Genomic DNA, 15641 nt, shown 5'->3' with positions numbered 1-15641 from the left:
ACATGGGGAGCAACCACCTGTCTCTGCCCCCAGGCTGTCCTGCGGCGGACGCGCTCCGGAGACCGGTGCCCCCGGCCCCGCAGCTCCCTCCTGGCGGACGGGGCTGAGCCGAGCTTCTCTGCGCGCCCCAGGGAGAGCCCAGAACCGGACGCCTGCAGCCTGGCCCAGGAGAACTTCCTGGGAGACCAGGCGTCCCAGCCCGCGGCCAGCGCTGCTCGTGGGTCAGGCCTTCTCTCTGCCTTGCCTCCAGAGACCCTCGAAGACCCCCCTGCCTGAGAGCTGCAGACCGCCTGCCTGCCCCCGGACTGGCAAGCGCCTGCCCCGCTCAGGTGTGCTCGCCCCAGGGCCATGGGCTGGAGAGGATGGAAGAACCAGGCCAGACCCTGCAGCAGAGAGCTGTGTGTGTGTCCCTGCGCGTGTACCTGGAGGGGTGTGCATGTCCCTGCGCGTGTACCTGGGGGGTGTGTGTGTGTCCCTGCGCGTGTACCTGGAGGGGTGTGCATGTCCCTGCGCGTGTACCTGGGGGGTGTGTGTGTCCCTGCGCGTGTACCTGGGGGGTGTGTGTGTGTCCCTGCGCGTGTACCTGGAGGGGTGTGCATGTCCCTGAGCGTGAACCTGGGGGGTGTGCATGTCCCTGCGCGTGTACCTGGGGGGGGTGTGTGTGTCCCTGCGCGTGTACCTGGGGGGTGTGTGTGTGTCCCTGCGCGTGTACCTGGAGGGGTGTGCATGTCCCTGAGCGTGTACCTGGGGGGGGGTGTCCCTGCGCGTGTACCTGGAGGGGTGTGCATGTCCCTGAGCGTGAACCTGGGGGGGGGGTGTCCCTGCGCGTGTACCTGGAGGAGTGTGCATGTCCCTGAGCGTGAACCTGGGGGGGGGGGGGTGTCCCTGCGCGTGTACCTGGAGGGGTGTGCATGTCCCTGCGCGTGTACCTGGGGGGTGTGCATGTCCCTGCGCGTGTACCTGGAGGAGTGTGCATGTCCCTGCGCGTGTACCTGGGGGGTGTGCGTGTCCCTGCGCGTGTACCTGGGGTGTGTGTGTGTGTCCCTGCGCGTGTACCTGGAGGGGTGTGCATGTCCCTGAGCGTGAACCTGGGGGGTGTGCATGTCCCTGCGCGTGTACCTGGGGGGTGTGTGTGTGTCCCTGCGCGTGTACCTGGAGGAGTGTGCATGTCCCTGAGCGTGTACCTGGGGGGTGTGCATGTCCCTGCGCGTGTACCTGGGGGGTGTGTGTGTGTCCCTGCGCGTGTACCTGGAGGGGTGTGCATGTCCCTGAGCGTGTACCTGGGGGGGGGGTGTCCCTGCGCGTGTACCTGGAGGGGTGTGCATGTCCCTGAGCATGTCCCTGGAGGGGTGTGTGTGTCCCTGCGTGTGTACCTGGAGGGGTGTGCATGTCCCTGAGCGTGTACCTGGAGGGGTGTGTGTGTGTCCCTGCGTGTGTACCTAGAGGGGTGTGCATGTCCCTGAGCGTGTACCTGGGGGGGGTGTCCCTGCGCGTGTACCTGGAGGGGTGTGCATGTCCCTGAGCATGTCCCTGGAGGGGTGTGTGTGTCCCTGCGTGTGTACCTGGAGGGGTGTGCATGTCCCTGAGCGTGTACCTGGAGGGGTGTGTGTGTGTCCCTGCGTGTGTACCTAGAGGGGTGTGCATGTCCCTGAGCGTGTACCTGGGGGGGGTGTCCCTGCGCGTGTACCTGGAGGGGTGTGCATGTCCCTGAGCGTGTACCTGGAGGGGTGTGTGTGTGTCCCTGCGTGTGTACCTGGAGGGGTGTGCATGTCCCTGTGCGTGTACCTGGAGGGGTGTGCGTGTCCCTGCGTGTGTACCTGGAGGGGTGTGCGTGTGTACCTGCGTGTGTACCTGGAGGTGTGTGCATGTCCCTGCATGTGTACCTCAATGGGCGTGTGTGTGTACCTGGAGAGGCAAGTGTGTCCCTGCATGTGTACCTGGAGGGGCGTGTGTGTACCTGCGTGTGTACCTCAATGGGTGCGTGTTTGTACCTGCATGTGTACCTGGTGGACATGCGTGTCCCTGCGTGTGTACCTCAACTGGCGTGTGTGTGTACCTTCATGTGTACCTGGAGGGGCATGCATGTCCCTGCCTGTGTACCTGGAGGGGCGTGCATGTTCCTGCGTGTGTACCTGGAGGAGTGTGTGTGTTCTTGTGTGTGTACCTCGAGGGGGGGGGTGTCCCTGCATGTGTACCTTTGGGAGGGTAACTGCACATGTACCGCAGGGGGGTTACCTGCGTGTGTACTTCAAGGTGTGTGTGTCCTTGAGGATGTACCTGCATGTGTACCTTGAGATGTTTGTGTCCCTGTGGGTGTATCTCAGGTGTGTGTGTGTCCCTGTGTGCACCTTGGGGGTTATCTGTATGTGTACGGTGACGCCGAGTCGGGGTTCCCCCAAATCCTGCAGCGAGAACAGACTCCGCCAGCCGGTAGAACGGGGGTTACTGCCTCTCCAGGACACAGCCCAGCACAGACGGGACGAGGGTACAGAGGCAGGGCCAGGAGCCTCAGCCCCCTCGGGGTGGGTCCATCGCCCCCTAGACCTCCAGCCCTGTTTAGGCTGAGTCCTTCATGTTCCCCAGCCAGCAACTCGAAGCCTCCGCCCGGGAATCCCGTTATCTCCTCCGGCTGGGCCCAGGTGTCCGGGCCAATCCACACGTGGGTGAGTCAGGGTATGTCTACACTACCCTCCTAATTCCGAAATAGGAGGGTAATGTAGTCATACCGCAATTCCTCATTCCACGAGGAGTACAGCTAGTTCGGATTAGAAGCCTAATCCGAACTAGCTACTCCGTGCCGCGTGTAGCCGCGCAGCACGGGGTTCGAACTGCCGGCATTTAAAAATGGCGCCGGCCGGCTTTATGCAAATGAAGCCCGGGAAATTCAAATCCCGGGCTTCATTTGCAATTGCGGTATGACTACATTACCCTCCTATTTCGAATTAGGAGGGTAGTGTAGACATACCCTCAGTGGGAAGCACAGCCCAGTGCAGGGGGACCCCGGGTCGCAGAGCAGACCCCCCCCGCTCCGCCGCTTGTACCTCTGGGGGGGTGTCCCGCAGTGTGTACGTTGGGTGGATGTGCATTTGTCTGCGTGAGCACCATAGGTGGGGATGTCTTTGTGTGTAGCTCAGGGAGCTGCACCTGCATCACAGACTTGTGTGTGTGTGTGTGTGTGTGTCGCTGCATGTGTACCTCGGGTGTGCATGTGCCTGGGTGTGTACCTGGGTGGGTCTGTGTGTACCTGTTTGCATACATTAGGGGGGTGCACGTGCCTGTGTATGTACTTCAGGGAGGAGGTGTATCCTGTGTGTACCTCAGCGTGTGTGTGTGTACCTCTCTGTGTACCTCAGCGTGTGTGTGTACCTCTGCGTGTACCTCAGCGTGTGTGTACCTCAGAGTGTGCGTGTGTACCTCTGCATGTACCTCAGCGTGTGTGTACCTCAGCGTGTGCGTGTGTACCTCAGCGTGTACCTCAGCGTGTGTGTACCTCAGCGTGTGCGTGTGTACCTCAGCGTGTACCTCAGCGTGTGTGTACCTGCATGTGTACCTTGGGGGAAGGTGCATGTACACATGCTCTGCTGCAGGCTCTGTCCATCCCCCACTTGTCCCGCACAAAGGGCTCTGCTGTGTCCATCTGTCCGTCTGCTGGGCCTGGCGCCAGGAGCTATGCAAACCTCCCTGTGGACACCCCAGACTGTGCCCCGTGCGGGCAGTTGGGAACCACCCCGGCGCTGCAGGAGATGACTCAGGGTGATGACAGAGGCACCCCCAGCCCCCTGCACCAGGAGCTAGCCTGGGCCCCCACCCGGCCCTGAAGTGTCTGAGCTCAGCAGCCATAGCTTGGGTGCAAGGGTGTCATGGGGTGTGGGGGAGACGCCGGGCCCTGCCCCCCACTGGCAGCCAGGCGGGACTCTCAGGCGGCAGGTAGAAGAGAAGGTCTGTGGGTCCCAGGGACACGGCGTAGCCCAGACTTGTGACAGGAACCAGGAGCTGCCAGCCCGGCCCGTCTGGGGAATGAGGGGCCCAGAGCCAGGGCCCTGCCCCCTCGCTGCCCCCCAAGCCAGCTCGGCTTCCCTCTCCCTGAGCCAGATGAAAACTGACTCCCACTCCCAGCCCCCAGGCAGCCCCGCCCCCTCCTTTGTCCTGCTTCCCCGCCCCAGGTGTAATCTGCTGTCACCTGGGCCTCAGGCCTGTGAGCGGCTGAACATACCCCCCAGCAAGTCACACCCAGCCCCCCTCATGCAGATAGTGCTGCAGTGCCCAGGGAAACTGAGGCGCAGGAGAGCACACACACACACACACACACACACACACACTGTTACTCCAGAACAGCGGAGGGGACACACACACACACACACACACACACCCTGTTACTCCAGAACAGCGGAGGGGACACACACACACACACACACACACACACACACACACACACACACAGTTACTCCAGAACAGCGGAGGGGACACACACACGCACGCGCGCACACACACACACACACACCCGTTACTCCAGAACAGCGGAGGACACACACACACACACACACAGACACACAGTTACTCCAGAACAGCGGAGGGGACACACACACACACACACACACACACACAGTTACTCCAGAACAGCGGAGGGGACACACACACACACACACACACCGTTACTCCAGAACAGCGGAGGGGACACACACACACACACACACACACACACACACACACACACACAGTTACTCCAGAACAGCGGAGGGGACACACACACACACACACACCGTTACTCCAGAACAGCGGAGGGGACACACGCACACACACACACACACACACACACACACACAGTTACTCCAGAACAGCGGAGGGGACACACACACACACACACACCGTTACTCCAGAACAGCGGAGGGGACACACACACACACACACACACACACACACACACACACACACACACCGTTACTCCAGAACAGCGGAGGGGACACACACACACACACACACACACACACACACACACACACACACACACACACACACACACACCGTTACTCCAGAACAGCGGAGGGGACACACACACACACACACACACACACACACACACACACACACACACACACACACACACACACACCGTTACTCCAGAACAGCGGAGGCCAGTAGAACCACATAGAAGGCAACAAAGCAAACGGAGCGAATCCCTGGACTGCAGGAGCCAGCGCTGAACCCCCTGCGTCAGGAAGGACCAACCCGTGTCACCGGTGTCCCTGCTGGGAGCCCCCCCCAGCCTGCGCTCCTGCCCTGGCCCCCCCAGTACCCCCTGCTGGGAGCCCCCCCCAGCCTGCGCTCCTGCCCTGGCCCCCCCCCAGTACCCCCTGCTGGGAGCCCCCCCCAGCCTGCGCTCCTGCCCTGGCCCCCCCAGTACCCCCTGCTGGGAGCCCCCCCAGCCTGCGCTCCTGCCCTGGCCCCCCTGCTGGGTGCCCCCCCGTCCAGCGTCCCACCCTCCCCTAGTGCCCCTGCCAGGAGGCTGGCCCTGGGTTCCTACCCTACTGAAGCTGCGGTGTGGCCCCCCGGTAGCAGTCCCGGCTCCTGCGGCGGGGTCTGCCCCCCAGAACTGCAGCCTGGGCTCTGGTCAGACATGGAGCAGGTGCAGGCAGAGGGGCCCGTTCCTGGTGCTAAACCCCCTTGGGCCCCCGGCCCGCAGCAGGGCCCCGCCCGCGTCCCCGGCGCCAGCCCCGGCCACGCGCCGCCTGCGGAGCCGCTGCCAGAGACAATAAAGCGCAGAGTTTCCAAGCGGCCCGCGCGCCCGAGTCTTCCCCGCGCCCCCAGCTGCCCGAGCCGGGCCAGGGCGTGTCCAGCGAGCCCCCGGGCTGGCACCGCGCACGGCGGGGCAGCGCGCCCCGGCCCGGCTGCTCCGCTCACACGGGCGCTGCCCGCAGGCTGCCGGGCAGGGCAGGGACAGGCGCACGCAGGAGCGGGCTGGTGCCGACGCGCTCGGCGGCTCTTGCTCACCCTGTTGCCAAGGCAAACATTGCTGAGAGTCCCGCCAGCAGGGGAAAGGGCAGGGCTGCACCTCGGCTCCCACGCCAGCCCCCGCTCAGCCGCAGCTCCCAGCCAATCCCTGCCCCGCCGCGTCTGCCCAGCCCCCAGGCAGCCCGGAGCAGTGACTCCCTGGGGCCCGGAGCAGTGACTCCCTGGGGCCTGGAGCTGCCCAGAGCAGTGACTCCCTGAGGCCCGGAGCAGTGACTCCCTGGGGCCTGGAGCTGCCCAGAGCAGTGACTCCCTGGGGCCTGGAGCTGCCCAGAGCAGTGACTCCCTGAGGCCCGGAGCAGTGACTCCCTGGGGCCCGGAGCTGCCCAGAGCAGTGACTCCCTGGGGCCTGGAGCAGTGACTCCCTGGGGCCTGGAGCAGTGACTCCCTGGGGCCCGGAGCTGCCGAGAGCAGTGACTCCCTGAGGCCTGGAGCAGTGACTCCCTGGGGCCCGGAGCAGTGACTCCCTGGGGCCTGGAGCAGTGACTCCCTGAGGCCTGGAGCAGTGACTCCCTGGGGCCCGGAGCAGTGACTCCCTGGGGCCTGGAGCTGCCCAGAGCAGTGACTCCCTGGGGCCTGGAGCTGCCCGGAGCAGTGACTCCTTAGGGCCCAGAGCAGTGACTCCCTGGGGTCCGGAGCTGCCCGGAGCAGTGACTCCCTGGGGCCTGGAGCTGCCCAGAGCAGTGACTCCCTGGAGCCTGGAGCTGCCCAGAGCAGTGACTCCCTGGGGCCCGGAGCTGCCCGGAGCAGTGACTCCCTGGGGCCCGGAGCAGTGACTCCCTGGGGCCTGGAGCTGCCCGGAGCAGTGACTCCCTGGGGCCCGGAGCAGTGACTCCCTGGGGCCTGGAGCAGTGACTCCCTGAGGCCCGGAGCAGTGACTCCCTGGGGCCTGGAGCAGTGACTCCCTGGGGCCTGGAGCAGTGACTCCCTGGGGCCCGGAGCTGCCGAGAGCAGTGACTCCCTGAGGCCTGGAGCAGTGACTCCCTGGGGCCCGGAGCAGTGACTCCCTGGGGCCTGGAGCTGCCCAGAGCAGTGACTCCCTGGGGCCTGGAGCTGCCCGGAGCAGTGACTCCTTAGGGCCCAGAGCAGTGACTCCCTGGGGTCCGGAGCTGCCCGGAGCAGTGACTCCCTGGGGCCTGGAGCTGCCCAGAGCAGTGACTCCCTGGAGCCTGGAGCTGCCCAGAGCAGTGACTCCCTGGGGCCCGGAGCTGCCCGGAGCAGTGACTCCCTGGGGCCCGGAGCAGTGACTCCCTAAGGCCCGGAGCAGTGACTCCTTAGGGCCCGGAGCAGTGACTCCCTGGGGTCCGGACCTGCCCGGAGCAGTGACTCCCTGGGGCCCGGAGCTGCCCAGAGCAGTGACTCCCTGAGGCCTGGAGCAATGACTCCCTGGAGCCTGGAGCTGCTCGGAGCAGTGACTCCCTGGGGCCTGGAGCTGCCCCGAGCAGTGACTCCCTGAGGCCTGGAGCAGTGACTCCCTGGGGCCCGGAGCTGCCCAGAGCAGTGACTCCTTAGGGCCCGGAGCAATGACTCCCTGGGGTCTGGAGCTGTCCGGAGCAGTGACTCCCTGGGGCCCGGAGCTGCCCAGAGCAGTGACTCCCTAGGGCCCGGAGCAGTGACTCCCTGGGGCCCGGAGATGCCCAGAGCAGTGACTCCCTGGGGCCCGGAGCTGTGACTCCCTGGGGCCTGGAGCTGCCCAGAGCAGTGACTCCCTAGGGCCCAGAGCAGTGACTCCCTAGGGCCCGGAGCAGTGACTCCCTGGGGTCCGGAGCTGCCCGGAGCAGTGACTCCCTGGGGCCCGGAGCTGCCAAGAGCAGTGACTCCCTGAGGCCTGGAGCAGTGACTCCCTGGGGCCCGGAGCTGCCAAGAGCAGTGACTCCCTGAGGCCCGGAGCAGTGACTCCCTGGGGCCCGGAGCTGCCCGGAGCAGTGACTCCCTGGGGCCCGGAGCAGTGACTCCCTGGGGGCCAGGGCTGCCTGGAGCAGTGACTCCCTAGGGCCCAGAGCAGTGACTCCCTGGGGGCCAGGGCTGCCTGGAGCAGTGACTCCCTGGGGCTCAGAGCAGTGACTACCCTGGGGCCTGGAGCTGCCCGGAGCAGTGACTCCCTGGGGCTCGGAGCTGCCCGGAGCAGTGACTCCCTGGGGCCCGGAGCAGTGACTCCCTGGGGTCCGGAGCAGTGACTCCCTGGGGCCCGGGGCTGCCCAGAGCAGTGACTCCCTGGGGTCCGGAGCTGGCCGGAACAGTGACTCCCTGGGGCTCGGGGCTGCCCAGAGCAGTGACTCCCTAGGGCCCAGAGCAGTGACTCCCTGGGATCCGGGGCTGCCCAGAGCAGTGACTCCCTAGGGCCTGGAGCAGTGACTCCCTGGGGCCTGGAGCAGTGACTCCCTGAGGCCCGGAGCTGCCCAGAGCAGTGACTCCTTAGGGCCTAGAGCAGTGACTCCCTGGGGCCCAGAGCAGTGACTCCCTGGGGCCTAGAGCAGTGACTCCCTAGGGCCCGGAGCAGTGACTCCCTGGGGCCCAGAGCAGTGACTCCCTATGGGCCCGGAGCAGTGACTCCCTGGGGTCTGGGGCTGCCCGGAGCAGTGACTCCCTAGGGCCCGGAGCAGTGACTCCCTGGAGTCTGGGGCTGCCCGGAGCAGTGACTCCCTAGGGCCCGGAGCAGTGACTCCCTGGGGCCCGGAGCAGTGACTCCCTGGGGTCTGGGGCTGCCCGGAGCAGTGACTCCCTGGGGCCCGGAGCAGTGACTCCCTGGGGCCCGGAGCAGTGACTCCCTAGGGGCCCGGAGCAGTGACTCCCTGGGGCCCGGAGCAGTGACTCCCTGGGGCCCGGAGCAGTGACTCCCTAGGGCCCGGAGCAGTGACTCCCTGGGGCCCGGAGCAGTGACTCCCTAGGGGCCCGGAGCAGTGACTCCCTGGGGCCCGGAGCAGTGACTCCCTAGGGCCCGGAGCAGTGACTCCCTGGGGCCCGGAGCAGTGACTCCCTGGGGCCCGGGGCTGCCCCAGGCAGCAGGGATGCTCAGAGAGATAGCTGCATTGTTGGAACATTCCTCACCCTGCAGTGATCCCTGCTGCCGGGCGTGTTCCTGTTTGCACAGCCGCCGCGGGCGTGGTGGGACAGGCAGCCGCAGCCCTCCAGGGCAGGAGCTGGCACACACCCCCTCCCTGCTGGGAAGAAGCCCGGGCCCAACTCTATGCCCTGCAAGTCCCACGGGGCAGCTCCCAGGCCGATGCAGGGCACCGCAGCCGGGCAGGCTTGGCAGGTTCCGGAACCGGCTTGTAGGCCTCTGCCTGTGCTCATGAGCCTTCCCCAGGGCGGCTGCCACGGCGGGGCTGGGGCGGGGACAGAGAGGAATCCGCGCCCTGTGTCACTGCTGCACAATGGGGGTGGGGGAGCCTGTCGTCCCACAGCCAAGTCCCGGGCAGCGAGAGGCGCCCAAGCTCACCCTGCCCAGCTCCGTCATCCCTGGGGATTAAACCCAACGTGTACGTGGGGGGACTCACCCCTGCAGTGGCGGCTGAGGCAGGAGCTGATAGGAACATGAGCCATAAACCAAAGGGGGACCCCCTCAGCCCTTCAGAGGGCTCTTCCATGCCACCCTCCCCCCGCCAGCACCACACTGAGGCTGGGCTGGAGCTGCACCCCGGAAATTTGTCCTCCTTTGCTCTGGTGCCAGTGTGGTCCTTCCGCCCTTGGCAGCCTGCCAGGTCCCTGCCCCCCAACCTGCCTTTGGGGCGAGGGCAGCAAGCACGAACACTGCAGGCAACTTTGTGGGGAAAACATCCAGTGTCTGCTGCAAAACTCCCCCTCCCCCGCTTTATTATCAACAAGGTCCCATGTGGACTCTGCTGTTTGTTTCGTTTTTACAGAGCTGGCTTCTGCTACCATCCCATAACACCTGCCCTGATAGCTCTGTTCAGTGTGCTGTGATCTCTGCTGCCCCGCAGGCCTGCGCCCCCCCCCCCCCCTTCCCCTTTCAGAGCTCCCAGAAGTATCTGACGGTTGAGGGACCTGCTCCCTTAGGGGAACAAAGAAAAAATAATTGGGCTGGTCTAACATTTCTTGTCATGTGGACGTTAGAAATTGTACACAATGGATAAGGGAAGCTAAGGGCACAAGAAGAGGTCTATGGCCAGCAGAATTAAGGACAGTTAGAAGGATTTTTTAAAATATATTAGGAACAAAAGGAACCCTGACCATAATATTGGTCCATTACTAGCTGGAAATAGTAGAATTATTGATAATCATGCACAAATAAAGGCGTGTTTGATACCAATGTCCATTCTGCACGTGGGGGGAAATGGTGCAGTCTCCTCCCGGAGCAGTGATAACCACATTCTACTCCACGAGCATCTCTGTGGGTGAGTGCCAGCCCCAGACAACGTGCACCCAATCCTGTAAACGAGCTGGCGCAGGCTTTGCCGATTTTCAGTGCGTCTTGGGGTCCCAGGAAGCACCCGTCAGACTGGGAGAAAGTGAAGTATAACAGGTGACTAGGCCTATCTGGGTGGCCGCAGGCCTGGCCGCCTGACATGGCTCCCACCCCAGGTAGCGGAGAGGCTGACGTGGGACCGCAGGGCGGGTAATGTGATGAGCGCCATGCCACATGGGTTCCTGGGTGCAGAGCCCTTTGCACTGACGCTGCCCGTTTGGGGCAGAGACGACATGCGGCTGACGCTGGTCACAGTGCTGATGTGATATTTAGGCTTCTCAGGGGACAGACTTGGGCCCACGCGGCATTGCATGGCCCCCCTGACATGGAGGGAGCCCTGGCCGAGAGATGGGGTCAGACTGTAACCGGACGTGGGGAATTGTCAGAGACAGTCTTCAGCCTCCAAGCGCCGGGGTCTGTCCCTGACCTTGAACCCCCAGCCGCAGCCAGATGGGACTCCCAGGCAGCAGGTAGAGTAGAAGGTTTATTGGTTCCCCCAGACACAGTGGAGCACAGGATCCATGCTAGCACAGGCACCCAGAGCAGCCTGGATTATTCCTCTGGGGGGCATGGGCCCTTCCCCCCTTTCCTGTGCTAGGCCCCTTCTCTCCAAACCCCGCCAGGACTGACCCTTAAGCCCCCTCTGCCCCTTCGTCCCCTCCCCCAGACCCAGGGTGTTATCTGCTGTCCCCTGGGCCTAGGACTGGGAGGCTGCACATCCCTCCCCAGTGAGTCCTGCCCAGCTGCCCCCTCCTCCTCCAGACAGTACTGCAGGGCCCAGGGAAACTGAGGCACATACCCCCACACAGCGACCATACAGCAGAATCACAAACGCCCCGCCAGGCAGGCGGAGTGAATCCAAGAGCATGCAGAGTGAATCCAGAGTGGAGTGAATGCAGGGGTGAGCGGAGTGAATCCAGAGCGGAATGAATCCAGGGGTACGCAGAGTGAATCCAGGAGTACGCAGAGTGAATCGGGAGCGGAGTGAATCCAAGGGCATGTGGAGTGAATCTGGAGCGGAGTGAATCCAGGAGGAGTGGAGTGAATCCAGGGGCACCCGGAGTGAATCCGGAGTGGAGTGAATCCAGGGGCATGCGGAGTGAATCCAGAGCGGAGTGAATCCAGAGTGCAGTGAATCCAGGGGCACCAGGAGTGGAGTAAATTCAGGGGCACCCGGAGTGAATCCGGAGTGGAGTGAATCCAGGGGCATGCGGAGTGAATCCGGAGCAGAGTGAATCCGGAGTGCAGTGAATCCAGGGGCATGCGGAATGAATCCAGGGGCACCCGGAGTGAATCTAGAACAGAGTGAATCCAGGGGCACCCGGAGAGAATCCGGAGCGGTGTGAATCCAGGGGCATGCGTAGTGAATCCGGAGTGGAGTGAATCCAGGGGCATGAGGAGTGAATCCGGAGCAGAGTGAATCCGGAGTGCAGTGAATCCAGGGGCATGCGGAGTGAATCCAGGGGCACCCGGAGTGAATCTAGAACGGAGTGAATCCAGGGGCACCCGGAGAGAATCCGGAGCGGTGTGAATCCAGGGGCATGCGTAGTGAATCCGGAGTGGAGTGAATCCGGAGTGCAGTGAATCCAGGGGCACCCAGAGTGAATCCGGAACGGAGTGAATCCAGGGGCACCTGCAGTGAATCCGGAGCGGAGTGAATACAGGGGCACGTGGAGTGAATCTGGAGTGGAGTGAATCCAGGGGAAGCAGAGTGAATCCAGGGGCACCCAGAGTGAATCCGGAGCGCAGTGAATCCAGAGCGGAGTGAATCCAGGGGCACCCGGAGTGAATCCAGAGCGGAGTGAATCTGGAACGGAGTGAATCCAGGGGCACCTGGAATGAATCCGGAGCGGAGTGAATCCAGGGGGAGCGGCGTGAACCCAGGGGCACCCAGAGTGAATCCGGAGCGGAGTGAATCCAGGGGGAGAGGAGTGAATCCAGGGGCACGCGGAGAGAATCCAGAGCGGAGTGAATCCAGGGGCATGCAGAGTGAATCCGGAGCGGAGTGAATCCGGAGTGCAGTGAATCCAGGGGCACCTAGAGAGAATCTGGAATGGAGGGAATCCGGAAAGGAGTGAATCCAGGGGCATGCGGAGTGAATCCAGGGGCACCCGGAGTGAATCCGGAGCGGAGTGAATCCGGGGCATATGGAGTGAATCTGGAGCGGAGTGAATCCAGGGGCATGCGGAGTGAATCCAGAGTGGAGTGAATCTGAAGTGCAGTGAATTCAGGGGCACGCGGAGTGAATCCAGGGGCACCCGGAGTGAATACAGAATGGAGTGAATCCCGGGGCATCCGGAGGGAATCTGGAGTTCAGTGAATCCAGGCGCATGCGGAGAGAATCCAGGGGCACGCGGTGTGAATCCATGGGCACCCGGAGTGAATCCAGAGCAGAGTGAATCTGGAACGGAGTGAATCCAGGGCAACCTGGATTGAATCCAGAGCGGAGTGAATCCAGGGGCATTCGGAGTGAATCCAGAGCGGAGTGAATCCAGAGTGCAGTGAATCCAGGGGCACGCGAAGTGAATCCAGGGGCATGCGGAGTGAATCCGGAGCGGAGTGAATCCAGAGTGCAGTGAATCCAGGGGCACTCGGAGAGAATCCAGAATGGAGTGAATCCAGGGGCACCCGGAGTGAATCCAGAGTGAAGTGAATCCAGAGCGGAGTGAATCCAGGGGCATGTGGAGTGAATCCAGAGTGGAGTGAATCCAGGGGGAGCGGAGTGAATCCAGGAGCACCCAGAGTGAATCCAGGGGCACCCAGAGTGAATCCAGGGGCACCCAGAGTGAATCCGGAGTGGAGTGAATCCAGGGGGAGTGGAGTGAATCCAGAGGCACCCGGAGTGAATCCGGAGTGGAGTGAATCCAGGGGCACGCGGAGTGAAGCCAGGAGCACCCGGAGTGAATCCAGAGCGGAGTGAATCCAGAGCAGAGTGAATTGAGGGGCACATGGAGTGAATCCGGAACGGAGTGAATCCAGGGGGAGCGGAGTGAATCCAGGGGGAGCGGAGTGAATCCAGGGGCACCCGGAGCGAATCCGGAGCAGAGTGAATCCAGAGCACAGTGAATCCAGGGGCACATGGAGTGAATCTGGAACGGAGTGAATCCGGAGCGGAGTGAATCCAGGGGCACCCAGAGTGAATCCAGAAAAGAGTGAATCCAGGGGCACCCGGAGTGAATCCGGAGCGGAGTGAATCCAGGGGCACATGGAGTGAATCCGGAACGGAGTGAATCCAGGGGCACCCGGAGTGAATCCGGAGCGGAGTGAATCCAGGGACACGCAGATTGAATCCGGAGCAGAGTGAATCCGGAGCAGAGTGAATCCAGGGGCACCCGGAGTGAATCCGGAGCGGAGTGAATCCAGGGGCATGTGGATTGAATCCGGAGCAGAGTGAATCCAGAGCGGAGTGAATCCAGGGGCACCCGGAGTGAATCCGGAGTGGAGTGAATCCAGGGGCACGCGGATTGAATCCGGAGCAGAGTGAATCCAGAGCGGAGTGAATCCAGGGGCACGTGGAGTGAGTCCAGAGCAGAGTGAATCCAGGGGCACCCGGAGTGAATCCGGAGTAGAGTGAATCCAGGGGGAGCGGAATGAATCCAGGGGTACGCGGAGTGAATCCGGAGCAGAGTGAATCCAGAGTGAAGTGAATCCTGGGGCACCCGGAGTGAATCCGGAGGGGAGTGAATCCAGGGGGAGCGGAGTGGATCTGAAGCAGAGTGAATCCAGGGGCACGTGGAGTGAATCCAGAGCAGAGTGAATCCGGAGCGGAGTGAATCCAGGGGCACCCGGAGTGAATCCGGAGCGGAGTGAATCCAGGGGGAGCGGAGTGAATCCAGTGGCACGCGGAGTGAATCCGGAGCAGAGTGAATCCAGAGCGGAGTGAATCCAGGGGCACCCGGAGTGAGTCCAGAGCGGAGTGAATCCAGGGGGAGCGGAGTGAATCCAGGGGGAGCGGAGTGAATCCGGAGCAGAGTGAATCCAGAGCGGAGTGAATCCAGGGGCACCCGGAGTGAGTCCGGAGCGGAGTGAATCCATGGGGAGTGGAGTGAATCCAGGGGCACGCGGAGTGAATCTGGAGCAGAGTGAATCCAGAGCGGAGTGAATCCAGGGGCACCCGGAATGAGTCCGGAGCGGAGTGAATCCAGGGGGAGTGGAGTGAATCCAGGGGCACCCGGAGTGAATCCAGAGCGGAGTGAATCCGGAGCAGAGTGAATCCAGAGCGGAGTGAATCCAGGGGCACCCGGAATGAGTCCGGAGCGGAGTGAATCCAGGGGGAGTGGAGTGAATCCAGGGGCACCCGGAGTGAATCCAGAGCGGAGTGAATCCGGGGCAGAGTGAATCCAGAGCGGAGTGAATCCAGGGGCACCCGGAGTGAGTCCGGAGCGGAGTGAATCCAGGGGGAGTGGAGTGAATCCAGGGGCACCCGGAGTGAATCCAGAGCGGAGTGAATCCGGAGCAGAGTGAATCCAGAGCGGAGTGAATCCAGGGGCACCCGGAGTGAATCCGGAGCGGAGTGAATCCAGGGGCGCGGAATCCGCGCAGCCCCGGGACTGGTCGCTGGCTCAGGGCGAGGCGGGCGCTCGGGAAGCTGATCGCGAGGCAGCGCGTTTCCCGCAGCTCGGTGCAAGGGTCCCGCAGGCCCTGGAAGCGCGTGGGGGGCCGGCGGGGAACCCGCTGCTCCGGAGCTGCCGGGAGCGCCGAGCGCCCTGAGCCGAGCACACGGGAGCCGGGCGCAGGGGCGGGCAGGGCGCTGGCTCGCGCCCCGGGCCAGGAGGGGCCTTGGAGCAGGTTCGGCGAGAGCCGGGACGGGGCGGACGGGTCCGAAAACCTGCCGGGCGGGGAGATCGAGGGGCTGAGCCCGGAGGCGCCGGGGACTCGCGCAACTTTCTGCCGGGCGCGGGCGGCCGAGCAGGGCCGAGCTCAGTGTCAGCGTGGAACCGGCCCGAATCCCCCCCAGCCCCCAGGAACCGACCCCCGCCGGGCGCCTCCAGGAGCAGCAGCCGCGCGGCCCGACCTCGGTCCCAGGGCGAACGGGCCCCCCTTCGTCCAGCGCCCCCCAAGCTGTGGGCGCTCCCTTGTCTTCCTCCCTCCCTGCAACCTTGCCCATCTTGTCCTCCCCTCCGGCGGGGCGGGGCGGGAGCGCACAGGGCCCATGTGGGTTGTGGGGCGTAGCAGGAGGCCCTGGGCCGGGCTGGCGGCAGGTGCGGCA

The 15641-nt window shown here is 63.8% G+C and overlaps 1 protein-coding gene across 2 annotated transcripts in view; it reads left to right on the top strand.

Annotated features, from left to right (window-relative positions):
• LOC142825942 (microtubule-actin cross-linking factor 1, isoforms 6/7-like) overlaps window positions 1-4434 on the top strand; it is a 199083-nt gene extending 194649 nt beyond the window's left edge. For both annotated transcript variants that reach the window (XM_075918188.2, XM_075918187.2), the window contains one exon: window positions 34-4434. In XM_075918188.2, the coding sequence (XP_075774303.2) occupies window positions 34-276 (243 nt within the window). In that variant the 3' untranslated portion in view covers window positions 277-4434. The remainder of the gene's footprint in view (window positions 1-33) is intronic.
• The last annotated feature ends 11207 nt before the right edge of the window (window positions 4435-15641 follow it).

Source organism: Pelodiscus sinensis, chromosome 2 (genome assembly GCF_052426305.1).
Source record: "Pelodiscus sinensis isolate ZL-2025 chromosome 2, ASM5242630v1, whole genome shotgun sequence".
In the NCBI taxonomy this organism is placed as follows: Eukaryota; Metazoa; Chordata; order Testudines; family Trionychidae; genus Pelodiscus; species Pelodiscus sinensis.
The sequence above is the reverse complement of the archived record's forward strand: the minus strand, read 5'-3'. Positions and strand labels throughout refer to the sequence as shown.